The sequence below is a fragment of the Cheilinus undulatus genome, linkage group 20, assembly GCF_018320785.1.
Source record: "Cheilinus undulatus linkage group 20, ASM1832078v1, whole genome shotgun sequence".
NCBI lineage: Eukaryota > Metazoa > Chordata > Actinopteri > Labriformes > Labridae > Cheilinus > Cheilinus undulatus.
This window is the reverse complement of record NC_054884.1, coordinates 39,693,284-39,720,922: the sequence shown is the minus strand read 5'-3', so window position 1 is coordinate 39,720,922 and position 27,639 is coordinate 39,693,284. Positions and strand designations below refer to the sequence as shown.

General features: G+C 41.6%; 1 protein-coding gene across 1 annotated transcript in view; it reads right to left on the bottom strand.

Moving 5' to 3' along the window:
* Positions 1-27,639, bottom strand: part of LOC121528566 (glutamate receptor ionotropic, delta-1-like) — a 939,907-nt gene that overhangs the window by 120,051 nt on the left and 792,217 nt on the right. Inside the window, exons 5-6 of the mRNA XM_041816077.1 lie at positions 19,424-19,477; positions 2,434-2,607 (exon numbers count right to left, since the gene is read on the bottom strand). Coding sequence (XP_041672011.1) covers positions 2,434-2,607; positions 19,424-19,477 — 228 coding nt within the window. The remainder of the gene's footprint in view (positions 1-2,433; positions 2,608-19,423; positions 19,478-27,639) is intronic.

Below are 27,639 nucleotides of genomic sequence, written 5' to 3'. Positions count from 1 at the left end.
ATGTGTAATGAAAAAAAGTGACTGCATAAATATTCACCCCCTTAAGTCAGTTTTTAGTAGATGCACCTTTGGCTGCAACCACAGCTCTGAGTCCAAACCCTAAAAGCTAGGGTCAGGGTCAGGGGTTGGGGACAAAATTTAAAATTACACATGACAAACTAAGGAAAAAAACAAACAAACAAACAAATAAAAAACAAAAAAACAAAACAAGGGTTAGTGCGTCACTTCCTGCCCCATGCCCTCTATAATGCGCACCCTATTATAGAGGTCTACGACAGATGAGTCCAAACTGACCCACCATAAAGGTCTGCAGTTAGATGCCTCTTGCAGTTTTATTCCATTCTTCCTTGCTAAACTGCTCAAGCTCAGGTTGCACAGGGTTTGGGTGTGAACAGCCCTTTTCAAGTCCAGCAACAAATTCTTTATAAGACTGAGGTCTGGGCTTTGACTCGGCCCCTCCAGAACATTCCTCCTGTTGTCTTTAAACCATGAAGAACCCGGCCAACAGTTGTTGTCTGCAGAGTCTCTCCATCTCAGCTGCTGAAGCTTGGGGCTCCTTCAGAGTAGTCATAGGTGTCTTGGTGTCCTCTCTCTCTAGTCTCCTTCTTGCACGCCCACTCAGTTTGTGAGGACGGTCTGATCTAGGCAGATTTACACAAATTCCTTCCACCAAGTGGCCCGTTGCCATCAGGAGACACAGTGATGTACAGTTGAGTGTCATCTGCATAGCTGTAGAAACTGAGGCTATACTTCCTGATGACATTCCCTACAGCAGTGTTACTCAACCCTGCCAAACCAAAGAGCCAAATGGTTGAAAAAATGAGTTAGAAGTGGCAAAATATGGTCCAAAAGTGGCAAAAACATGGCAAAAATGAGTGAAAAATACCTAGAATGGGCAAAATCAGTCAATATTGGAAAAAATGAGAAGAACAATAGGAAACAAGTGGTATGTAATGGCAAAAGATAGCTTAAATGGGCAAAAAATGGTGAAAAGGGTGAAATAGGAAACAACTGGCTATAAGAAGTGACAAAAATGGGCAAAAAATAGGAAAATAGTAGCATTTAGTGGCAAAAGGCAGCTTAAATAGGCAAAAAGTGGCAAAAAATGGTGAAAAGGTAAACTTTGGAAAAAAGTAACAAAAAATAAGGAAAACGTAGCAAAAAGAAGTAGCAAAAATTGAAGAACAGGGGTGAAAACAGGTAGAAAAAGTGGAAGAGCACTCCGAAAGTAGCAAAAATGGGTGAGAAGTGGCAAAAAATGAGTTAGAGGTAGCAAAATATGGTCCAAAAGTGGCAAAAACGTGGCAAAAAATGAGTGAAAAGTGACTAAAATGGGCAAAAGCAGTCAAGATTGGCAAAAATGGGAAAAACAATTGGAAACAAGTGGTATGTTATGGCAAAGATAGCTTAAATGGGAAGAATGGTGAAATGGGGAAAACGTGTAAAAAGAAATGAAAAAAAGGGGTAAAATGTAGGAAAAAAGTAGTATTTAATGACAAAAGTTAGCTAAAATGGGTAAAAAGTGGCAGAAAACCTTTAAAAAAGTTCACCTTTTTAAAGGTTTTCTGGGGGATAATATTTAAATAATATTTATGATTAAGACATCAAAGAGCCACATGTTGAGCATCGCTGACCTAGAGGTAATATGAAATGATGAGGAGCCTAAAATGGAACCTTGGGGAACTCCAAACAGTCCATGGCGCCATGGTGGCTTCTTCTTGGTTGATTTTTATACCCACTGCTTGTGTACTAAGTACTAGATCAGACTGTGTACATTACAGAGTTGGCTGAAGAACAGAGCAGCATTACTGATGTGGTAGCAGACCAGTGTAGGACAACAGCCTCTTCATTCATTCTGAACATCAACTTCACCAGTAGGAATGACAAAAATATCAAACCAAGAGCTCCAAACTCTGGAGAAACCCTATTAAACTGGTAATTCTTATCATAATTAGCTTTTATCCCTTTAATTTAATAATTAATTTTCTGTAATTACCTAATTTATCCCCTCAAATTAATATTTGGTGATTTTAAATACGTACAAACTGCCCCTTAAACTCTTTAATTAAGTCCCTGAGGCATTCATTCATTATAGACCGTTATAATTAGGACGGTCTTTGTTCAGATAAAATACATGCTCTGTGTAATCTTGGTCACTATTCAGTGGAATAGCCTCCACAAAAAGGGAGGGGGGAAATTTAATTGTTTTACAGCATAATCGGTGTACACAAGGTACACCAATCAAAGCAAACATAAAGGGAGAAGAAAATATGTTCAAACTGGATCAGATAATTTATCCTTTATACTCAGACTAAAACTGAACTTTGTGGGCTGAAGACTCCAGAAATAAACATTCTTTGTCCATTTCAAGGCGATATTTAGAACTAAAGGTTCCAGGTTCTCAGATAAGAAGCATGAAGGAGCGACCCTCACCTCCAGGTTCTGCAGGTACCCCTCCTGTGGGTCGCACAGCAGAGAAGAGATCCGGTGGTTCTGTCTCATGCAGCGGGTGCTGCTGTCCCTCCACAGCGGGAAGATCTGCCGGATCACTGTCATGCGCCCCAGTGCACTGTGGGTAAGCTCCAGGATCTCTGTGTCGCTGATCTCCTGCAGAAATTACAAGACCGGACGACAAGTTAGTGCAATTTTACATTATGAGTTCATTTCAGTGTTGGAGTTTGTTTTCAAATTTACATCGCTTTCCACATTATTATGCAAATGACATTTTTCTCTTATCTTCCTAAATATTGATGCAAATGAAAGAATGTTTTTCAAGTCATCAGCCATTAGAGCATAATTCAAATGTTTCTGAACAAACTTCATAATGATAACCGTTATTTATTTATTTTTTAAAATAAAAACCTCAAAATGCACTGTTCCACATTATTAAGCAGGCCACAGGTTTCAGTGATATGAGAAGAAAAAGGATCTCTGCTGCTGGAAAGTGTCAAACAGTTTAATACCTTGGACAAGGAATGAAAGCATTCGATATTTCAGGAAAACTTAATCGTGATCATTGTACTGTGAAAAAATTAGTGGCTGATTCAGAGCACAGACGGGTTTGTGCAGATAAAGGCATAACGAGGAAGGAGTCCCACCAACCTCAAGGTGTAGCATCCTCCAGAGGCTTGCAGTCGTGTATAAACCTACTATTCAGCCCCCCCTAACCAATGCTCACAAGCAGAAACGGTTGCAGTGGCTCAGAAATACATGAAGACTCATTTTCAAACAGTCTTGTTGACTGATGAGTGCTGTGCAACCCTGGATGGTCCAGATGGAGGAGTAGTGGATGGTTGGTGGATGGCCACCATGTCCCAACAAGGCTGTGACATCAGCAAGGAGAGGGCGGAGTCATGTTTTGGTCCGGAATCATGGAGACAGAGCTGGAAGGCTCCTTTAGGGTCCCTGAAGGTGTGAAAATGACCTCGCCAAATATAGAGTTTCTGACTGACCACTTTCTTCCATGGTACAAAAAGAAGAACCGTGCCTTCTGTAGCAAAATGATCTTCATGCATGACAATGCTCCATCTCATGCTGCAGAGAATCCCTCTGTGTCATTGGCTGCTATGGGCATAAAAGGAGAGAAACTCATGGTGAGGCCCCCATCCTCCCCTGACCTTTAACCCTGCTGAGAACCTTTGGAGCATCCTCAAGCTAAAGATCTATGAGGGTGGGAGGCAGTTCACATCAAACAGCAGCTCTGGGAGGATATTCTGACATCCTGCACAGAAATTCAAGCAGAAACTCTCCAAAAACTCACAAGTTCAATGGATGCAAGAATAGTGAAGGTGATATCAGAGAAGGGCTCCTATGTTAACATGGAACTTGGCCTGTTAAGATGTTTTTGATTGAAATAGCTTTGATTTCAGTAAATATGACCTCCTAATGCTGCAAATTCAACAAACTTTCAGGTCTTTACAACCTATAAAATCTTTGAAAACTCTGTTTTGTATAATAATGTGGAACAGTGGATTTAGAGGTTTATATTTTTAAAAAATAATGGTTTTCATTATGAAGTTTGTTCAGAAACATTTGAATCATGCTCTAACAGCTGATGACTTGAAAAATATTCTGACTGTCATTTACATTAATATTTAGGAAAATAAGAGAAAAATATATATTTGCTTAATAATGTGGAAAGCGGTGTATACAAAAAACTGAGAAATTGTTGAAAAAGCTTCCTGAGAGGCAGACACTGATAAAGGCGTTTTAAGGTAAAAATAAAAGTTTGTATTTGACTCAAACTCCCACTCATGAACACCATCATGTCTGTGTTTGGCCACATTAATGAGGAGCACTGATTGGACACTTTTCATGCAAAAACAAGAGACGCTAACGGAGCCGAACAGTCTGGAGGGTTCCTAGCGTCCATTAAGAATCAGCCTCTTTACTGACACATTTTTTAATTGTTTTGAAACCCAATTATTTATCCTGAGGGGTAATTACAGATAGCCTCAGTTCAACTCTAAACATGTAAAAATTATCTATGAATATTTGAGCCAGAAAGCTAAACATAATTACTGGGGTTTGTTTTCTTTGTATAAATTGAAAAGTAGACCTTGTTTCTTTCCCAGGTATCTGTCAGCCAATTAAAAATGAGTCCAGGACGGTAAACAAAGTGGCCAGGATTTGCCTCTTCTTTATCTCAGCGTTTGGAAAACATGTCATTCTGTCAAGTTAAAGGGTTTAAAGTCAAAACAGGATGAGGCTGGGGTCTGTAATTGCAGCCGAGTTATTAAGGATCCGTCGACGTTTGTGGAGAAGTATTTACTTCTCTTCTCTTCATTCCACATAAAAAGAAACATGTGGGCATCAGTCTAAGTCCATCACTCCTCCAGAGAAACTTCTGTTTTATCCTGGAGATGTAGTCTGAATAATATCACTCTGACCTTCAAAGGAGACCAAAGTATGAAAATATGGAAATATTAGAAAAGAGAAACACAAGAGGTTTAACATCCAATCACCCTTTGACATTTCTGAAGCCTCTGAGGTCCTCAGTCTTAATCTCTTTGCCTTTTTAATCTTAAAGAAATGTTTTAATGTTCACTTTTCAACATTTAATCAGACACAGAGAAGCTGTTAGAGCATCTAGAAAATAAAGAACCTTTGGACTAACCTGAAAAGTGGTTGAAGAGTGGCATACAAGGGTTAAAAGAGACATGGGATAGCAGCGGCAAAAAAGTGCAGATAAAGAAAAAAAAAGGACAAAAAAGAGTTTACAGTGCCAAAGACATAGGTGAACAGTGGCAAACCATGGGTTAAAGATGCAGCAAAGGTGGCAGAAATGGTTTAAAAGTACCTCAAATGGTGGAAAGGGGTTAAAAAGCAGCAAACTGGGTTAAAATTGGCAACAATTGGCAGAGAGAAAGTGGTGAAAAGCGGTTCAAGAGTGGCATAAATGGGTTAAAAGAGACAGAATGGAATAACAGCAGCAACAATTGGTTTAAAGTGGCAAAAAAATGGGCAAAAGTTGGGAAAAACAGTTTTACAGTGGCGAGTTACAGATAGAAAAGTATTTAAAAGTAGCAAAAAGGATTAAAAGTTGCAAAAAGGGTTAAAAGAAGAAAAAATAAGTTAAAAGTAAAAAAAAATGGCAGAAAAAAGTTGTGAAGAGAGTGGCAAAACGGGATAACAGAGGCAAACATGGGCTTGTAAATGCAAAAGGGGTAAGAATGGATGGAAAACAATGGTAAGGTACATTTAAAGAGTAGTGAATTTGGGTTTTATTATTGCAACATTGGATTAAAGATGCAAAAATAGATTAAAACTGCCTAAACATGGCAGAAACACGTGTCTAAAATACTGAAAAATAGTCGAAAAAAGTAGTTAAATAGGTTCACAGTTGGAGGACATCATTGTTAGGGGCGAAAATGGGCTAAATGTAGGAAACAAGTGGTATTTAATGACAAAAGGTAGAAAATTGGCAGGAAAAAAGCAAGGAAAAGTGATTACAGCTTGACAAAAATGGGCTAAATAAGTCAAAAATGGGATAACAGTGGCAAAAAATACACTAAAACAGGCCACTCTTCACTTACTATTTTATTTACTTAATGATGATGTTTAAATAAAACTCCAGACATAAAACTAACACTATGTGAAGTCTTAACAAATCAGATCAGGCAATTTGACTCTCCTCAGACTCTGGTGTCGGTGCCAGTCTGGTAGTGTCAAAGACTAAAACTAAGGATATTTTGTCTCCATTTTTATTTTATTTTAGTTAGCTTTGTAAGCGCACTATACAGTTTTAGTTAGTTTTTGATTTTTTGGTAAAGCTTAGTTTTTATTTAGTTTCAGTTAACTAAAATGTTTTTTGAATTTTAGTTGTAGTTATTTAGTTAGTTTTAGTTAACTATAATAACCTTGAATCACTCCAAAAATTGAATTCGCCTAATCTAATTCAGTGAGGCAAAGCATTGGCTTCGCTATGTGTGGAAGTCATGTCAGAGGGTGAATATTCCTCTATTCCTCCCAGCATTGTCAGGATTCTTGCTACAATTCGCCGTCTTTCTCTCTGTTATGCTCAGACTCGTCTCCTCGACTGGGTGTGCATCTTTCAAACTCTATAAACTCCAAAACTTTGAATAGAAACACACCCAAAAATGCTGCTGGGATTGAAGTTACTCATGTCCGCCATCTCCTGGTGTAAAGTGGTAACAGCGCAGACCTCCACCATTAGCCCTATCTCCCAATGGTACAGAATCCTTTAGAAAAGTCCTGGATCCAGACGGTGATGCAGATCACTCCCAAAATCTAATCAGTTCTTACTTATGCCATTTCTGACATTTCCTGAAAATGTCATCAAAATCCGTCCACAACTTTTTGAGTTTTGTTGCTAACAAACTAACAAACAAATGAACAAACCCACCCGATCATATAACCTTCTTGGCGGAGGTAACAATGGCTTAAAGTGGCTAAGAGTGTCAAAGATGAGTGCCTTATGTTGTGAAAAAGGAGCAGAAATAAGTGTAAAGCTGCAAAAATTGGCTTTAAGAGACAAAAATAGGTCAAAAGAGAAAAAAATGGCAGAAAAAAGTGGTGAAAGTGGTGACAGAGTGGCAAACATGGATTACAATAGCAATGTGTGGGGAAAAAAGTTTTGAGGGGACATATTTTCCCATTAAGACAAGTTTATATCAGTCTCAGAGGTCCTAAACATGCCTGTGAAGTTTGCTGATAAACACTCCAGTATTGGATTCTTGCATGTCTATAAACCCCTCTGTTTCAGCCCTGCTCAACGAGCTGGTAATGTGACTGTGGCTTTAAATGTTAATGAGCTGTCTGACTCCGCCCCTCTCAGGAAATGGATGTGGCTTTCTTGATCCTAAGAGGAACTTTCCTCCAAGCGGGGAGGGCACACCGAACATGGGGGCGGGGCTAACTCCCCACATGACATCAGGAGGGGAAATCTGAGAACGGTTTGTTTCAGCACACATTTTCTGAAATGTGGAGAAAGAGATGTGGGGGGGGGGTCTGATACTTATGGGGGGTGTAGACAGGCCAGGGGTGCATGTTTTTGTTAGAAAAGCTTATAAAGTGATTTTTGCATAATATGTCCCCTTTAAAAGAGTTAATATGCTGGGTTTTTCAGCTGCAGTGTCAGGGTTTCAACCTAGCCACTGTGCATATTTGTAACACAAAATGCAGAATTTCAATCTTTGTATCTTAAATATTGAGAATTGCATTCCAAACAGATCAATAACTGTACTGAACACACATAAATTCTGACAGATAAAAGCTGCTGCTCCATGTTTTAGCCGGTGTGTCCAGTCTCTTTTGCACTCCTTGCTGACAAATTCTGCCCTCACGAACAGGCATGTGTTCTTTACAGACCAGGTTTGATGCTGGGAAGTTTTAAAACAGGCCCTGTAGAGCATCTAAAAACCTTATCACTGGCTTTTATGAGTCCTGAGGTACCCAGAGACCAGATATTGAGTCAGTATTTCTCTAACTCGGGGCTCTGTGCTTGAATAAATTCAATCCATTAATAATTCTAATTAGTCCCGACAGACCTTTTACTCTCTGAACGGTTAGCTCGGTGTCTGTGCTCTTTGAGGTTTGAGGAATTGAGACTTCATGAAGGATGAAACACTGAAGACGCTGTTTTTAAGAAGAGAACAGCCGCTCAGCGAAATCAGCAAGACACAAAGCAACATGATCAATATTAAAACGACTCTCTGCTCCTTTCTGTGCTGCAAAATTGAGCCAGGAGAGGAGCATGAATGGATGTGAAATGACAAAGGGATGGTAATGACCTGAACGCAGACTTGAGAGCCGATGGGAGTTGAGCCGGGGATCATGGGACTCACTAAAAGAATCAGATAAGAGGTTTGGACGGCGGTGATTTTCTGTGTGTAACGGGGAGCAGCAGGTAATGGTGTTGTTAGTGAAGATGAGATCCTGCACCTGAAAACAACACTGTGTACAATTTACTGCAGCTTATAGGGAAGCTGAGAGGCTAACTCTGCAGATAATAGAAACATGTTGAGGTGTTCATCATGAACACACTGTTAGACTTTATATTACAACTGCTGTTACACCATAAAAGTCTGGGCCGGGTTTGTGGCTCATTGAAAATGAGGAGATAAAGCTGTTTGAATCGGCTCTGCACCAAACGTCAGCCAGGCCTGAACTTTATCTGTCTGTGGTGTTAAAGTGGAGCTGCGCTTTCAGCTTAGAAATAAGAGGAATCAAGAAAACACTACCTCTGTTAGGGTGTATACATCCTGTAGATTTAGGAAGGTCAAAGTGAGACGTGAAACTTGTGGACAGAGATGAGACAGCAGTGAGAGCAGAACAGGTATCAACATCAGCATCTTTTCTGCATCTGCCTCTTCTCTCTGTCTGCATCTACATCCTCTCTTTCTCTGCATCTACCTTTTCCATCTTTACCATGGGCGTCGCCACAATACAATTATTTTCCTGGTTTCCTACATCACACAGCCGCATCACACAGGCAAATTGAGACTGAGAGTCGGATCAATGACAGCGACAGCGAATGTCCAAATGTCCAGCTGTTGCTGAAATACTTTCTTTGACTGTTCTACAGACGAGAGATGGACATGAGGAGTTTTTTTTTTTTTTTTTTGAAGGAAAGGAAAGTAAGTTAGAGTTGCCCGAGTTTTCCCTTCAGTGACCAAACAGCTAAATCGCGTTCTTCCATGGCCAAACACAGCCAGCCTTTCTGATAAGAATGTTAACAGGCTAGCACCCCGAGCTGACTGGCACGTCGGTCTCATCAGGCACCTTGTGCGGGAACAGTGTTGCCAACCTAACGACCCCTCGGTCGCTAGGTTCAGACCCCTCTAGTGACTCTTTTTAATAGGAAGTGACTAGTGACAAATCTAGTGACTTTTTCTGGTGTTATTGGAGACTTTAGGAGACTGACGTGAAAGCATGTATTGTTACTGCTTCTCTCAGTAAACAGTGGGGGCTACCATGAGCCCCTCCCTGTCTCAAAGCTCCTCTCAGCTGCAGTGGAGCAGGAGATGTTCACCACTCCATGTCCACATTTTTTCTCTTCTCTTTTTGGTTCATTTAGAACCAAAGAAACAAGGAAAAAACATATTATAAAATGGCAATTTTGTCAACTTGCACCAGGGGAGTTTGCAATATATTTTATAAACCGTTTACTGCAGGGAGGCCAGTGCAATATTACAGGGCAGGTGCAATACTCTACCTGCAAGTCTCTCTTATTCTGGGTCAATGTGGACCATTTATTTATCTGTCTGTGTACTGCCTGTTTGTTTTTATGATGAATGTATTGATTGTTAGCAGCGCTGCACTTATGTCCATGACAAATTTCCCCCTGGGGACAATAAACTTTATCCTTATTCTTATCCTTAGATTAAATGGTTAAAAATGTTAATGTCTCACTGTGATTTGTTGTAGGCTCTTAAATGGACCATGAGTTTCAAAACTAAACCAAAGTTAAGAAAACTAAACTTGTGAAAAATAGAATAAAGAAAGAACAACTAAAAATGAAATTTGAAGTAACTGCCAGAGTATCTCTGAGTCATTTTTGCCGGTCCTAAGCCCAGATAAAGGACGAGGGTTGGAACTGTGACGTTATAAAAACAAGAATTGACAGAAGGAAGTTCATTTGTAGTTCTATACATATTTAGGGTCTTTTTTACTCACTTTTTTCTCTCTCATGACGTTATTCCTCTCTCTGACAGCGTACATTAAAAAAAGACTCCAGGTCTGAACACACATTTGACAATTTCTAAACTGTCAGACTGCTCAGTCATGTTTTAGGGAGGTGGCCCATTTCTAATGTAGCCTACAGAGTTATTATTAATAATTAGTAATAATAATTATTAGGCTGCTATACTTCCTGTGTATTTGATATTATGCTGATAACATGACTGAGCTACATCACAGAAATCTTCATATGGAGAATCTACATTGAGCTTATTTTAATCATCAATATGAAAGAATGCTCAGTGCATCTCCATGTCTCCTGATATAGGTGGTTGAGATCGAGGGTGCTTTCACATTAGGCCCAGTTATTTTGAACCGTGCCACGGAGCAATCCCCCCCCCCCCCGGGTTGCTTTCACATTAGCAACATTGAACCGTGCCCGGGCGCACTCGTGTATTTACTCGGTCTGAAACAGCAGGGAGCAGTTTGCATGTAGCTGGTTTACAACCCCGCAAAGGAGGAGAAAGAAGAAGAAGCTACCATGGCAAGCACTGGGGTCATGACCTGAAAGAAGATTTTTTTTGTTTTGACCCGGCAAAGAGTCCATCCTGCAGCCATGGATGATTTAAAATCACTTTTAAGATGCCAGCAACTTTTCTGTTCCTATCTGCACATCTGCTACAATTCAGAGGATTTAATGGGCTCCCGCTTTGCAGATACAGCAGTTTTTGAGGTGACAGGAGACTTTTATTGCCTTTGTACCTCCTCTCACTGACTCCAACTTGTGTTCATCTGTAAGGTGAGTCACAACAGACCAATGACATTGTAACAGACCGTTTATTGACTGGATTCTGATGATTTCCACCTTTTATAGAGGAAAATGTGAACAAGCTGCCGCGCTGTGGAAAGAAATTTAGTTTTTACGGTGACGTCATAAAGCTGATACAACGCTTTGTCCCATATCTGAGTGTGGCTGCATTCACATCTCATCCGAACCGTGCCAGAGTCCCCTTGAATTGCGCCCGAAACCACCTCCCCAAATGGGCCCGGGCCCGGTGCCGGGGCGCAGTTTGTTTGCATTCACACTACCAAAACAAACCGGACTTTGGGCTCAAGTGCACTCGAATCTGGGACCGGGCCCCTAGTGTGAAAGCACCCTGAGAGTGAGGCAGAGGCAGGGTCAGCATGCAGGGGCAGTGGAGACAGCTCCGATGCTGAGATGAGTGCTGAAAGGTGACAGGCAGTTTTTTCTGCAAAGAGTAGGTTAGTGCTTGCTACATAGCCCGAAACAAGTTTAATTTCTAAAAATCAGATGCAGATAGAATGAAAATTTATTAAATTAAATGGAGAATAAAGTGTCAGAGAAGTTGTCAGTGTCAGTCCTCTGTGTATTACACCAGAACATAATAGTAAACAGTAATTTCAGACCATGCTGGCTCCAAGGAAAAACAATGGCAGAGGGAGATCATTTTCAATCTAAAAACATTATAAAATGCACCAGAATGCGGGAAACTGCATCTACTTCTTTCAAACTTTACTGGTCTCAGGCGCGATTCAAGTGGACTCTGGCAAGGTTCAGATGAGATGTCCATGCAACTACGCCCAGATACGGGACAGGACGTCGTATCAGCTTTATGACATCTTCATAAAAACTACACTTCTTTCCATGGCGCAGCAGTTTGTTCACCTTCTTCCTCAATAAAAGGTAGAAATAATCAGAATCCAGTCAATAAACGGTCTGTTGTGACTCACCTTACAGATGAGCACAAGTTGGAGTCAGTGAAAAAAGCTGCGAAGGCAATAAAAGTCTCCTGTCACCTGTTTGAAACAACTGGGCCTAATGTGAAAGATCGATCTGTATCAGTGTTTGTAGATCTGGAATCAGGATAACCATCCCATGTTTTACTGTATTTGTTATAAAAAGCCTGCTTCAATCATGCCGCTCTACCTCAGCAGGTTAGTTAAAGGGTACTCATGCTTCTTGTTGCCTGAAGCCTTGGAAAAGAAGTCATTTGCCTCCTCTATTAAAGGGAAATGCTCAGAGCTAGTCTGAATAAAACGAAATCTTACTGCAGAGATATGATCAGCAGCTTTGTGTCAACACTTCTTTGGTCAAATAAAGTGCAGTCTTATTAATCCTGATCCTCTTCATCCTAATAAATGAGATGAAGTGACACGTTGGATTTGGTCTCTTGTTTTTGTCTCAGACTAATCCCTGGCTGGCACGGCTCCATGCTCTCTCTACGTGAAGCCTGACGAGTCATTAGCCTTCGTTTGTCCGCGAGCCAGTGGAGACGGATAAAAGACGGACAAAGACGTGTCGATGCAGAGCGACAGTTAAACAGACACACCTGCACCAGCCTGGATGTAACCTGTTCCCTCTTTTGTTCACAAAGCGTCTGATTTACATTTCAAAGAGATGAAGAGGAGGAAGAGGAAGAGGTGTCGTTTACGGTTACAGTCCGTTTCAATCTCATCCTCACACTCCAGGCTCCGGGTCGTTCTGTTTGAGCATTTACCCGTTTTTTCAAATACAACCTCCACACAAGACGATGTCTCCGCTGAGAACGGCGGTTGGAAGCATTGATTTTTTTTAAAGGGTCATTGTGAGCTGGACGTGTAGAAAACCACCTACATAATGGTCCAGGCTTCACAATTAATCCAACAGAGGGTTGTTGTAAAGACTGCTGGGCTTTCACTGAGGTCAAACTCTGTCTTTAGTACAGTCTGAATGTTTATAGGTGTAGTTAAGTCAAACTACAATTACAGCTCCATTAGATGATTTAAATGGCTGCTGTCCTCGTCCCCGTATAAAGAAAAATCAATAGACGGCAAAACATATGACCCAAAGCAAATTTCTTTGTTTTTTTAATCTTCTGTAAATTGACTTTATATTTGTGTGAAAAATGCAATAAAAAGTTGAATTGAATTGAAAAATGGACAGAAATATCGGTAAAAGGTGATTAAAAAGGGGCAAAATTACTTCAAAGTGGTAGAAAAGCACAGAAAGAGTGGTGAAATGAGATGATAAATGGACAAAATGGGTAAAAAAATGAGTTTAAACTGGTAAAAATGGGTTAAGAGAGGCAAACAAAATGGTGGAAAGTGGCAAAATGAGTTAAAAGTGGCAAACATGGGCTGAAAAAGTGGTGAAAAGGTGCTGAAAAGTAAAAAAAAATAGTTTATAGCAGCAAAGATGGGCAAAAAAAGTGGTTTAAAGGATGTTGAAAAGTGGGAAATATAGGTTAAAAGCAGCAAAAATGGGCAAAAAAGGCATAAAAAACAATTAGAAATGTCAAAAATGGGCATTAAAGGTGGTGAAAAGGGTAAAGTATACTGAAATGAATTCAGGGAGGCAAACAAAAAACAGAAAGTGGTAAAAATGGGCAGAAATACCAGTGAAAATTGAGACAAGAGTAGAAATTTGCAGAAATGGTGGTGAAATGAGAGTATAAATTGTCAAAATGGGTAAAAAATTTTAAAACCAGGTTTAAATCGGTAATATGGGTTAAGATAGGCACAAGCAAATAGTTGGAATTGGCCAAATGACTTACAAAAAAAAGACAGAAAAAGTGGTTAAAAGGGGCTGAAGAGAAGCAAAAATGGGTTCATAGTAGCAAAGATGGGCAAACACTGGTTTATATGGGTTCAACAGAGGAAAATAGGGGACTGAAGTGGCAAAAAGGGGCAGAAAAAATGGTGAAAAAGGGTTGAAAAGTAGCAAAAATGAATTAATTGTAGCCAAGATTGGAAAAACAGATAACAGGGGTTGAAAAAAGAAAACGGGGTTAAAACGGCAAGAATGGATATAAAAAGTGGTGACGCTAGGTTAAGGGGGGCAACAAAAGTGGCAAAAACATGGTGCAAAGTGGTCAAGTGTGGCACAAATGGTTTAAAGTTGACAAAAATGGTCAAAAAAGATTGTGGGAAAGGGAAATGAATGGTGAAAATGTATACAGGGAGGCAAAAAGAGACAGAAAGTGGCCAAATGAAATACAAGTGGTAAAAATGTGCAGAAAAAGTGGTTACACACGATACTATCAGTAAAACACTCGGCCATTCTCTGGTCTATCAGGGGTCCAGCTAATCCTTTAGCATACATCAGTGTTTTCACATGTTTACAGCAACATTATTCTGACATAGTTTGGTTTTAGTTTGGACACATTCTGGATTTTAAATGTTTCTCTTTCTTTCTTCTCCCTGATTTCTGTGTGATCTGAAGCACCAAAGTGGTGAAAACGTGCCCTGAAAAGACCCCCTGCCTGTTTAATTCTGACACGTTGAAGAGTCTGAGCAGCATGAGTGAATCCCAGTCAGTTAATTTGGATTGACAGCTATCTGCTCGTCAGATTAAACTGACAGCTGCTGCTTCACGGCCCGGCTTTAACCAGCAGGCTTCAGTCTGCGGCTCAGCCTCTCCTCCTCTGGTTAATTACTGCTGTCATCCCTCGTCACCTCTCGCTCTCATTACTGTAACACTTCTCCTCTCTGCACCTCTGCGTCCTCCTCTCCTCCACGCTCCGTCTCAGGCTTTCTCTCCTCTGCGTTTTAATTGGAGCCAGCGCTGATGACTGCCTGTGTGTGTCAGCCATGCAGGCTGGAAAGGACAGTCGCCTTCTGTTGACGAGCCGTTTGACTTTGTACTGCACCGTCACACGGCAGGATGCTCTCTGTGTGTTAACTGTACAGAGAAGAACCCTTCATACCGGTGCTGTTTTTGAAGACGGCAGTAAAGGTTTACGCCTTTTCAAGCACGGCACAGAGGCCTGTTAACAGCAGAACAATGATTACATATGGTGCCACAAAACTCAAGGTTTGATGGCTGTTCAGGTTCATGCACATATAACCGAAGACTTTTGCTGCATTTCCCCAAAGGAAGTATATTTAGGGGCTGACAATGGTGTCTGATGCATTCTGCATTTTACCAGACTGAACTTTGGATTGCAGCTCACTCTTCATGTTTTATTGTAGACGGGCCTTTCGTCTCCCTGCTGCTCTGTCTAAATGAACTCCCATGTCCATTTTAAACCCAAACCAGGACTCTGAACTACGGCGCTAAGCTGATTTCTCTCTCCTCTGAACCTAAACCGTGGATGGAGCGAGCCCTGAGGCCTGACAGCAGACGGAGGATGAACAGGGAAGAGAAGGGGAATGGAAATCAGCCCGTCTGCAGCCTTCCTGTTGACAAGACATCTGACATCTCATTGCACCGCCATCCAGGAGCAGAAAGTAGCTCAGTTAGCTGTCTGAGCACGGTGACACGCCAAACACAGACCTTGATAAGACCACAGGAGAGAGCGAGAGGGGAGGGGAGTGTACAATGGGGGTAAAAACAGGGTAAGGACGCTGATAAGCTGTTCAATTTACCCGCCGCAACGTGGGATTGTACACGACGCTTTTGTGGAGTCATGAGTTTAGTGATGTTGACAATGTGCTGCAGGAAATCTTATTAAAATGACTTTAAAAAAATCAATGCAGTTGCATGTTTTCCACTTGCAACGAGAGCATCAGACCATGACAGCCTAGACCTATGGAGTTATTATTGTCGCAACACTCAAAAGTGTATTTTAACATTTTTAAAGCTTGACTTCTTGGTTCAGCCTTTGAACCAGGAGTTCTCAACCTTAATTGTCCTGCAACCCCCAAAATAAAGGTGCCAGAGATCAGGGACCCCACCGGACCTGAGGGTGGTCAGACAGAGTCATGAACAATTAAGAATAGTCATGTGAAGACAAGGCCGTCCATAAGGGGGGATAAAGGGAGAGCTTTCTGGGACCAGGCAAACTGGGGTCCCATAGAGGTCCACACAACCATGGACCAAATACACTTAAGCTGTGAAATAATATTTTAAAAAAAGCAACAAGTATCATTTTTTATTCATTATTGCTGTAGTATGTAGCCATCTGAAAACGCAAATCATTTTTCTTAAAAACAGAATTAAAATGGGTTAAAATACCTGGAATAGGTTAAGAATGGCAAAAAATGGAGGAAAATGTGGTGAAATGGGATTTTAAAAGTAGCAGAAATGGGTTTAAATAGGCAAAACTAAGATTATTTTGGCATCGAAATGGAAAACGTGGTAAGAATAGCTTAAAAGAGCAAAAACTGGCATAGAAAACAGTAAAAGGGGAATAATATGGCAAAATTGGTGGAAAATTTAGTGAAATCGGATTTAAATATGATGAAACACGGTTTAAACTGGCAAAAAATGGTAAACTGAGGTCGAAAAAAGGGTAGAAATTGACTAAACTGGGTTAAACAGGCAAAAATGGGCATAAAAATGGCGAAATGTGGTTAAAATGGGTAAAAATGGGCGTAAGAGGGGGTAGATAGCTGCAATAATGGGTCACCAGGGGCATTGTTAGGTAGAAAGTAGAAATAGATGGTTTTTGAAAATGCAAAACCAGCAGAAAAGTGGTAGAAAGGGTTTAAAGCTGATGCAAATGTCTTAAAAAGGGAAAGATGAGCAGAGGAAGAAGTGAAGTTGAATTAAAGTGGCAAAAATATGAGATAAAATGTCTAACAGTGAGAAAAGGTGATGAAAACAGGTTGAAATGTGGCGAAATTGGTGTATAGTGTCAAAAATGGGGATTAACTATGCAAAAATGATGAAAGTAACTGTGGCAAAATTGTTTGGAAAAAGTGGATAAAAACGGGCACAACACAATACATCCTACACCAAAACCCAACAAAAGTTTGACAAACTTTTCAGTTCTAACATGAGGGAACTGTTAGATAGCACCAGTAATACTGACAACACACATGGGTTTATCAGGGTCCAGTCTCTGGGTTTATCAGGGTCCAGTCTCTGGGTTTATCAGGGTCCAGTCTCTGGGTTTATCAGGGTCCATTCTCTGGGTTTATCAGGGTCCATTCTCTGGGTTTATCAGGGTCCATTCTCTGGGTTTATCAGGGTCCATTCTCTGGGTTTATCAGGGTCCAGTCTCTGGGTTTATCAGGGTCCATTCTCTGGGTTTATCAGGGTCCAGTCTCTGGGTTTATCAGGGTCCATTCTCTGGGTTTATCAGGGTCCATTCTCTGGGTTTATCAGGGTCCAGTCTCTGGGTTTATCAGGGTCCATTCTCTGGGTTTATCAGGGTCCAGTCTCTGGGTTTATCAGGGTCCATTCTCTGGGTTTATCAGGGTCCAGTCTCTGGGTTTGTCAGGGTCCAGTCTCTGGGTTTATCAGGGGCCATTCTCTGGGTTTATCAGGGTCCAGTCTCTGGGTTTATCAGGGTCCAGTCTCTGGGTTTATCAGGGTCCAGTCTCTGGGATTATCAGGGTCCAGTCTCTGGGTTTATCAGGGTCCAGTCTCTGGGTTTATCAGGGTCCATTCTCTGGGTTTATCAGGGTCCAGTCTCTGGGTTTATCAGGGTCCAGTCTCTGGGTTTATCAGGGTCCATTCTCTGGGTTTATCAGGGTCCAGTCTCTGGGTTTATCAGGGTCCAGTCTCTGGGTTTATCAGGCTAAAATTCAAATCTCAGGCAGCCTGATAGTCGCTGGTGCCAACAATTTTCTTGTGTGTAGAAATCTGTCCAGAGGTATTTTATTCCAAAGTTTCCTCTAAGTTAAAAGTGCTAAAGAAATAAACGAGGACCTTTGACCTCTGTTAACTCCAACTCAAAGCCTGGAGGTGTTTGGCACCGCTGTTTAGTTTTCAAAGGTTACTCTTTATTCACTTTTCAGCTTTTTGTTGTAAAATTTCCATTAACTTAAAACGCCCCAACGATGTTTGGAGAGGAAGCTGAAATCAAAGTCAAGCTGAAAGGAAAAAAAGAAGGTCGGGAAGTTGCTGGGATGAGAGGGAAATAGGGGGTGATTTAACTCGGATGAAGGCGTTGAAATACAAACATCAATGAGGAAAAATCACAAGATACTGCAGAGCTCTTTAGAAAGACTGAGCATCGTATTCCTTCATAAATACTGTGCCAAAAAAGCCCAAATAGATTGTGGCGAACAAAAGGCTCCTCAGAGTGTTTTACTCTTTGGTTAATTAAAAAATGAGGCATGTAATTAGTCAAATGAAGACGTTTAAATCAAACAGAGAATTTAAAGTGGATTAGGAGGTCGGTACCACGCTGGGGAGAGAGAGGGAACACTAAAGATGGGACTGAGAGCCTCCAGCAGCTGACAGTTGGCCCCATCTCTCTGAATTAGACCGTTAACGCCGTTGTCAGCTCTGTTAATTGGAGGCGAAGGTGTCGGGGTGTTAATACTCGGAGCACAGAGGGAAATTTAAAAGGAAAGATTGTTTCACTTTGCCCGAGTTGAGAAGTCGGAGCGATGTGCCGTTTTTTTGGCTTTAACACAATCCCAGCTGGAGCAGAGGCCGCTGTCATTTTCTCTTTTCACCCCCACTCATTTCAATTTTACCTCCAGCGTGGAAAGTCGCCCACGCTGGCAGACGTCTGACTGAGAGGGACGGGAAAAAGAGAAACGCCAGCGGCATAAAGGCTCGCAGCTTGTGTTTTTAACCCAGACGGACACATTTTTATCTGAACAAACACACAGAGGGCTGCTCTTGAACTCGTCTGCCTTTTTGAGCTTTTCATTCAAAGTCACGGCGGAGCCTTTTTCCCCCATTCTGCTTTCAGCTCACCTGTAATTATGGCCGAATACAAAGGCATGCATTAACCACTGATTTCAACTAATGTGCAGCCACAGCCTTGAGTTCAGCTCTTTTGAATCGCTGGTGTCTCATGAACTTAATTCTACTTAATAAGCTGTAATTATATTTCTGTTCTTCATGTTCAAATGTCAGAGATATTAAACTCCGGCGTCCTTTGTTTGCTGGGTGACTATCACTGATCTCTACTTGTTATGTGCTGATTAAAAAGGCTTACAGGAAGTTATACAACTGAAAAAGTCCACTTAGATAATGGCGAAGTGGTGAAAAAGTAAGAGTGTTGATTGGTTTAATTGCTTTAAAAGGTACGCTCGGAATGGATCTAACTTTTAAAAGTTAAATGATATAAAACTTTTTTAAAGTGGGGCTGAAATGCTAGCTTGAAAGTGGACCAAACAAAGCAACTTTAACCGAAATTAAGGAATAGTTAGCCAAAGTAGCTCTGATTGATCTGACCACAGAACAGTTGTCCAAATATAGTAATAATAAAGAAAATGATGTCACCTGTACATTTAAGCTACTTCATGTTGATGAATGGAAACTTCCAGCATTTTAAGCCCCAAACATACACAGTAGAGTTGGCTATTATAACATCTGCAATGGTGCACTGTTGAACAGACAGCTACATATTTGTGGTAGGGTTAGGTCGTGTCTTACCTCGTTCACAAACACCCAGTGACTGTCTTTGGAGGCCAGGTTTGTCTCGACGGCCTGCAGAGAGAGAAAGATGAAGAGACGGGGTTAAAAAAAAAAAACATGGCAGCCCTTGAAAACAGTCTAGCAACAGAGGGATCTGCAGCTTCACTCCAGGTTCATGATCCTGAGTGGCCTCGATCACAGAGGAGCAGCTGTTCTATCGCACCACAGCTGCCCGGCCTCCTTTGTTCCCGCTCGTGTCGTCTTTGTCTGCCGGCGGCGCGCTGTTTGAAAAGTTCACCTCCCCAAAAACAACAACGCCTCCGCTGTTTTCATGACGGCTCGCTCTGCCAAAATGTCGAGTAACAAAAGCTTGTCAGGGAGAGCAGAGTGAGCGGTTTGCACTTATCAAAAGCGCCCGCCGGGGGCCTCGGCTGGTCCTCTGCCACCGTGTGATAATCCTAATGACATGCAGCGTCCTGCAGATGATGGAGGGTGCAGCGCGGTGGAGAGTGAGCAGCTGATATGCAGCAGAGAACGGCTGACGTTCTGTGGGTTATACTGCACCAAGTTATGTTAGCATGTTACTGACTAATGCAAACACAATATGAAAGACTTTTCCCTCCATGAATGCACATCTACCTTGTCAAACCATCAGTCAGACAACCGTGCAATTAATTATGAAACACTTTCATCTTCAATAAAACCAAAACATATACATCTATATACACACAACCTTGGAGAATGTTCCAAAGAAGTTTAGCCCCGTTGGTAGAGCAGGCTCAAAGAGGCTAGAGTCCTGGAATTGCTTGATTCTGATACTGTTTGTATGTTCTTCCTGTGCATGCGTGGGTTCTCTCCAGGTACCATGACTCCCTCCCACTACCAAAGATATGCTCAGTAGGTTAATTGGAGTCTCTAAATTGCCCGTCGGTGTGAGTGTGAGCGTACCTGGTTGTTTGTCTCGATATGTCAGCCCTGCGATTGACCAGCGACCACTCCAGGGTGTATCTTGTCAATTGCCAGCTGGAATAGGCTCAAACCCTGGCAACCCCCAACGATATAAGCCAATGGAAGTTGACTATGGGCTTGATTGTACAGTTTAATGCGCCTTTATTTGTCTTAACACTGTCAATTTTGCTCCTGGCCACTGCAGTTGCCCTTGGAGCTGCATTACTCTCAACTGCAATCTGTTACTTCCTCTCTGGACCTCCCCTCAAGGAGATGTTCTCCTGGAATACCAGCTGGGCTGTTCAGCCTGGAAAAGACGCCATCCCTCCGGACAACTCGGCAGAGAAGAGGACGACTACCTCGGAGACTGAAACGCCTGATTCTCAACAACCGCTGCCACCGGCTTCCACCACTACCTTCTGTCCTGCTTTCCAGCGTCCAGTCCATCAGGAACAAGATGGACGAACTGGCGGTATGGGCCAAATTAAAGCAGGCAATCAAAGAAACTTGTCTTGTAGCATCTAGCGACTATTTCCTTCTTATTGTCTCTGACATTGCATTTGTTTGTCAATGTATGTGCAGGTCTGGGTATCTTTCTCCTCATATTCTCTAAACCGGAATCAAGTGGATCAGCTTGATGCTTTGCATGGATTAGTGTGATGACAGACATGGGATCTGGACAGTCCATTGGCTTTGCAAGGATACTGCTATGCTCCTTATTTCAGTGGTTCTCAACCTCTTCAGCCCACGACCCCCAAAATAAAGGTGCCAGAGACCGGGGGCCCCACTGTACCCCCACTGAAGGTGGTTGAACACAGCCATGCACAGTTTGGAATAGTCATGTGCAGACAAGCCAGTCCATAAAGGGAGATAAATGGGAGAACTTTCTGGCACCCAGCCAAACTGGGAGCCCACGCAGGTCAGCAAAACCATGGTCCACTGTAAAGTTACGCTGTGATAACCATATTTTATATTTAACCTGAAAACATAACCACTCTTATCAAAGAAAAACATTTTTTTTGGAATCATTCGTGTAGTAAACAGCCTTCTTTAAAACGTAAATACCCTTTGTTAGAAAAAAGAATTGGTTTAAAAATTGATACAATGGGTTAATAATGGCCAAAAATGGTGGAAAAGGTGGTGAAATTGGATTTTTAAAATGGCGAAAAAGGGTTAGAGTGGCAAAAATGGGCATAGATAGTGGTAAAAAGGAGTCAAAAAGTGGCTGAATGGCTTTAAATTGGCAAAAATGTGTGGAAATTTGGTGAAATGGGATAAAAAATAGTTAAAAATCTGGCAAAAAGGGTTAACTGAGAAACAAAAAATGGGCAGATGTTGGCAGAAAATGGTTAAATTAGCAAAAATGGGCACACCAAATGGTGAAATGAGGTTAGAATGGGAAAAAATGGCTGTAAAAAGCAGCAACGAGGGGTTAATAGTGGCAATAATGGGTGAACAGAGTCAATATTAAGCTTAAGTGGCAAGAATTGGTTTAGAAGAAGCAGAAACAGGCAGACAAAAAGTGGTGGAAAGAGTTTAAAACTAATAAAAAATAGGTGTTAAATGGCAAAAATGTGTTAAAATTGTGTCATTCAAAAAATATTCTGATTTTTTTGTAGGGCAGCTGGAGACCCCCTCTCAGTGTCTCGCGGCCCCAAAATGGGGTCCCAACCCCAAGGTTGAGAACCACTGCCTTAGTTAAAAGTGTTAGATACAACCAAAACACCAACATACTCAGCTATCTCTGCAGCATTTAGTCAGAGGACAGAGAAAAATCCTGAAACTATTCAAATCTGAATATCTGAAGGGCTAAAATGACAGCACTCGTTCAGATGACCCTGTAGATGTGAGAGCTTCAGTGTCAGAGCAGATGATGTCATCAGTGACCCTGTTAACCCCTAGTTAAGGCCGCTGCCGTGCTCTCATAACACTCATCTACCTTCAGCTCTGAGATATAACACCTGTCATCATAACCTTTACTGGGCCCAGACGGGCTGCAGGTAGTACCACACACACTAACACACACACTCACACACATATGACTCAGTGTAGACAGCAGTCAGGCCTTTAGTAGTTTCACCTCTAATATCGTCATCTTACATCACTCTGTTATTCATCACTGCTGTTGTTTTAATGTGTGATCTTGGTGTCTACAGCCCTCTGCAGATGCATCCTCTGCTTTGGCACCAAAAATGCAACCCACAAAGACAAGATATTTAAAATTCAAACAGTTAACCAGGGATGCACCATGCTGGATTTCTGCTGCCTTTTTTTTACAAAATAACACTCGCTGATACCAACACAGATTTAAATGTTAAAGCATTAACCCATAAGGACCCACTGTAACGCAGGTGTCACATGATTTAAATATCCTGTAAGAGACCTTGCAGAGCTTTATTCTTGACTTAAACTAATGAAGTCCCTGACTGAAACAAACTGAACATTCTGCTTTGGTCATGTGATTGGTTGAGTTGGTTGAAAAAGTGTCATAACTTGTGAGAGCAACGGTGAAAAGGGTTCAAAAGACGCAACAATGGGATTAAAATGGCAATATATATATATATATATATATTTTTTTTTTTTTTATACATATGCAACTAGAGAAAAAATGTGAAGAAAATTGTGAAAAGTAGTTAAAAGTAACAAAAATGGGTTGAAGAGGCAAAAACAGGTTAAAAAAGCCAGATAAACCTGAAAAACAGGTCAAAATGGCTAAAAGTAAAATACAGTTGCAGAGTGTGCTGGGAGGATACCTGGAGAGATGAAGCATGGGCCTGGCACAGGCTGGAGCAGTACAGGACCAAGGCTGACCTGGCAAACAGTCTTAACCAGTATATGCCAGTATATATTACACGCAGGCTAGCAGGTCGCATTGTTCAAGACCCCTCACATGCTCTGTTTCCAAAGTTTGAATGGCTGCCATCAGGCCGCCGGCTTCGTTGCCCCGCCTGCAGAACTCAGAGGAGAAAGGCCACTTTTGTGCCCAAAGCTGTGCTGCTCCTCAGTTAAAAAAAACCATACAGCATTTATTACTGCTTTTTATGTTTGAACGCCTTTTGCACATGTAAATCTACCTCATGCTTATTTGCACTTGCTATCGGTAATGCACTTTACGTTATGCCAATTTGCACCCATGATGCTGGTCTCCAGTACTCAGAAAATTTTTAGTATTTTAATACTTCAGCAATTACTATTTTATATCTCCCTCTCTTCCTCTCTCTCTCTCTCTCTCTCTCTTCCCTTATTTCTTCCCCTATTTTACTGTTTGGTAGTAGTGCTACTTTCTATATATAGTATTTTAGCACTTTGAACATTAGCCTTATTGTCTATGTGCAGTGGTTGACTGAATTTCTATATTGTTGTTACTTGCTGCTCTATGTGCCTTTAATTGCCCCCCGGGGACAAATAAAGTTTTTGGAATTTGAATTTGAATTTGAATTTGAATTTGAATTTGAATGCTCCCATATCTGACCTCACCAGGCCACCCCAAAAGTTAACTTTTCTTTGTCAGTGTTGGTGTAGCAGCTCTGTGACCCACTGACCGACCTGCAGCTTGGTTCACTGGATGTGACTTACTGTTGATATGCTAGAGTTCTGCATTGTGCTGCATTTTGAAGTATGCTTTGCAGATTGTTGCAGCTGTTTGGGTTGATCTGCTCTATGTGGACTGACATGCTTTGGCATTGGACGACACCAACACAGACTGGGCGTATATCTCCAGATGAGTGAAGTGGCGCTTAAGGGATGTGCCGTAGATGGACTAGAGTGTGAGATGTGGCACTGCAAAGATTACAATGGCATTGCATGATGGCTGATGGTACAGTGGCCTTCTTCATCATCACAGAGCCAATCGTAGAGCTCCATAAAAGTTGGCAGTCCAAACTAAATGTCCTGTGACATTGTTGGATGAACAGACGGCCGCGTGTTTAGGCCGCGGGACATGAAGGTGAAGAGCTCAGTTGCGACACGCGAGCCACGGCCTGCTCGCTCACTCCCTCTCGCCTGACGAGGTCACTACATGACCGCCACCCGGCCTGCTGCAGCAGCCCGCCCACCGGGGACAGGCGGGAGGATGATGATGATGAAGGCTGACTCACGTGAGTGACAGCTAAACAAATGTGTAAGAAGCTCGGCGTGAGCGAAGGCAGGCGACACACGGAGGGAAGCGTGAAGACGTCAGGCCCAGAGGAGCACGGAAACGACGGTAGACACAGCGTCCTCTCGTCTTTACACCGTTAGCCTTTTTCCTCTGATACTTGACAGAGCACGAGTAGATGGCTTCATCTGTCTGAGAAACAAAGACGGGGCAGAAAATGGAGACGCCGCAGGAGGTGTTCACTCTGTTTTAAAGGCTCAAAGAACGACTGCTGAGGACGGCTAAAGGAGCGGTTTACCGCTTATCAGCACACATCTGACCAGCTATGTTTGCTGAAAGTTTACTTCCTGTCACCACAGAGGAGTTTATTCAGCGGTGGACTCAGGATGTTTGAGGAGCAGGGACAAAAATGATTAAAAGGGCACCAGAGAACAATCTGTCCAATCAAAGGCCACCCTAGAAGGGTGGAAGGGAACAATCATATCAAATATTCACTCTCAAGCTGCTAAGTGCAACAAAACAACAGCCTCAGTCTTTATCAGTGAGGTCCGTGGATCCTTGCTTGTGAAAAAAAACAGAAAGCTTTGGTTGCATCTCTTTCCTTCAAGGATTATCTTGCACTCATTACAGCAGAAAACCCCAAACCTTTTCTAACCTTTTGGTCCGACTCCCCTGAAATCTGTAAAGAAGCTCCAGGTTTAAAAACAGTGGACTAGTCCTTTACATTTCAGCTGAACACGAGCCATTAGCAGGAACTGTTGACACTGTAATTGGTCTGGCAGCCAAAAATGCTCTAATGACAATCAAACTAGCAGAACAATGAGATATCTCCACTGATTCTGAATAACACTCTCAGCAGGTGACGCTGAAATCCAGTCACAACAAGTTAAGTGGAAAAAAAATAATGAAAGAAAGAAAAGGACAGCCAAAAAAAAAAAAAAAAAAAAAAACGCCCAGCTGCAGTCAGCTTTTCAGCACTGCGGCTTTTGTTGTTGAATTACTGAATTATTCAAATCTCACTTTCTTTAAATGCCTGCTCTGACTTTGAAAGTCCCTCAAAGAGACAGTGGTAACGCTCCAAACACTTCATTGTTATTTTTCATTCAGGATCCTCAGAGTTCGCGGAACCTTTGCGGCTAAAACAAACTTTCAGAAGCGCTTTTCCCTCATTTTCAAACACTTTAACTCCAGAATTTATCTGCAGCTTTGACTTCTGAGAACATTTAACAATTTCAGCACCACTCCTTGGGCTTTAAAAGTCTACAGATACTGCACTAGTCAGGCTGAAGACCAAGGATGTATCGACCTGGAGAATAAATAAAATGTGCTGTGGATGAAGGAAAACAACACCAAGGAAAAGGGAATGTTTGCATGCATGTCAGTGCTGGAGAAGCACCAGCTAACTCCAAAATTCAGGTTCTAGCCACAGATGCACTTTAGTGGTTTGTGGTAAAGCAATCGGTTGTTTGCAGTCACATGAAAGTATAAAATAGCTGTTAGGAATAAATGGGGTGATTTATCTACTAGTTAACCTGTTTACCTGGGATGGGGATCATCAGTATCACTTAACACTTAGTCCTGACCTCCAACTACACGCCTGTCCAGATGAAGGGAGACAAGAGTCCTGTTCTGAGCTAAGAGGCTTTAACAGCTTTTCTACCCCGTTTTGTTAAAAAAAAACAAAAAAAAAAAAAAACACTTTTAATAGAAACTTTGATAAACTATTAAGCAAATAAACCTTGTGGGATAAGCAGGCGAGTGTGGGAGCAACATGCCAGAAAGGAGCCACAAGCCCGACCCTATCCTGGGCCGCCTACATGTAGAGTGGGGACTCCATCCTGGGCCACCTACATGTAGAGTGGGGACTCTATCCTGGGCCACCTACATGTAGAGTGGGGACTCTATCCTGGGCCAGCTACATGTAAAGTGGGGACTCTATCCTAGGCCACCTACATGTAGAGTGGGGACTCTATCCTAGGCCACCTACATGTAGAGTGGGGACTCTATCCTGGGCCGCCTACATGTAGAGTGGGGACTCTATTCTGGGCCACCTACATGTAGAGTGGGGACTCCATCCTGGGCCACCTACATGTAGAGTGGGGACTCTATTCTGGGCCACCTACATGTAGAGTGGGGACTCTATCCTGGGCCGCCTACATGTAGAGTGGGGACTCTATTCTGGGCCACCTACATGTAGAGTGGGGACTCCATCCTGGGCCACCTACATGTAGAGTGGGGAGCTGAGCCAAATGATCCAGATCTCTAAAAAGAGGTGGATTTCCCATCATGATGAGTGAGGCTGGATGGACATCGGCTGTAGAAACAGCAGGGTTTTCCCTGCAAAGCTGCTGCAGACTGCTCTAAAGAAAACTGGACCACTAGGTGGAGCTAGACTGTATGTGAATGTTGCCTTACTCTGCTCCTCCAGACTTAAAATGTACTATTTTTTATAGCTACAGTATGTAAAATGCAATTTTTGCACTTAGCAGCTTGAGAGTGAGTATTTAACATTGCACAAAAAAAAAAAATAAAAAAAATAAAAAAATAAATAATGCAAAAAAACAGTGTTGCTGTGAATCATTGACCTATCGCAGGCTGTATAATTCAACACAAAAAATACTTTGCATGTGTTATATTGGAAATCTTTTGTTGTTGTTGTTGTTGTTTTGTTTTTTTTTTTTGGGGGGGGGGGGGCATTTTAATCGGAAAAACATGATTGCATCGTGGCAAAAAACAAACATTCAAATGGTTAAAATATTTAAAAATAAATGAATATTTGATATTAATAGTCAGGTCAGTTGTAGGTTAAAAAACTCAATGAACGCAGAATAAAACATTAATGTACAATAGTTTTAATCGCTAATGTATAAAAAATGTGCATTTTTTGCACTTACCAGCTTAAAAGTGAGAATTTGACATTTCAAAAAAACAATCATGCATTTAAAATCAATGTTTCTGCTAATCACTGACATCTCCAGGGTTGTTTAGCTCAACGTAATTTTTTTTTTTTTAATTTGCATGCGTTATATTGAAAATAATTCATTTTTCAGATTTTCTTCATTGAAAAACACGGTGACATCAGGAAGAAAATCTGGCACTTAAAGGTTTTAAAATAATTTTAAAATGCTGAATATTTAATATTAAGAATAAGGTCAGTTGTAGGGGTAAAAAAATAGTTCAATGAAAGTAG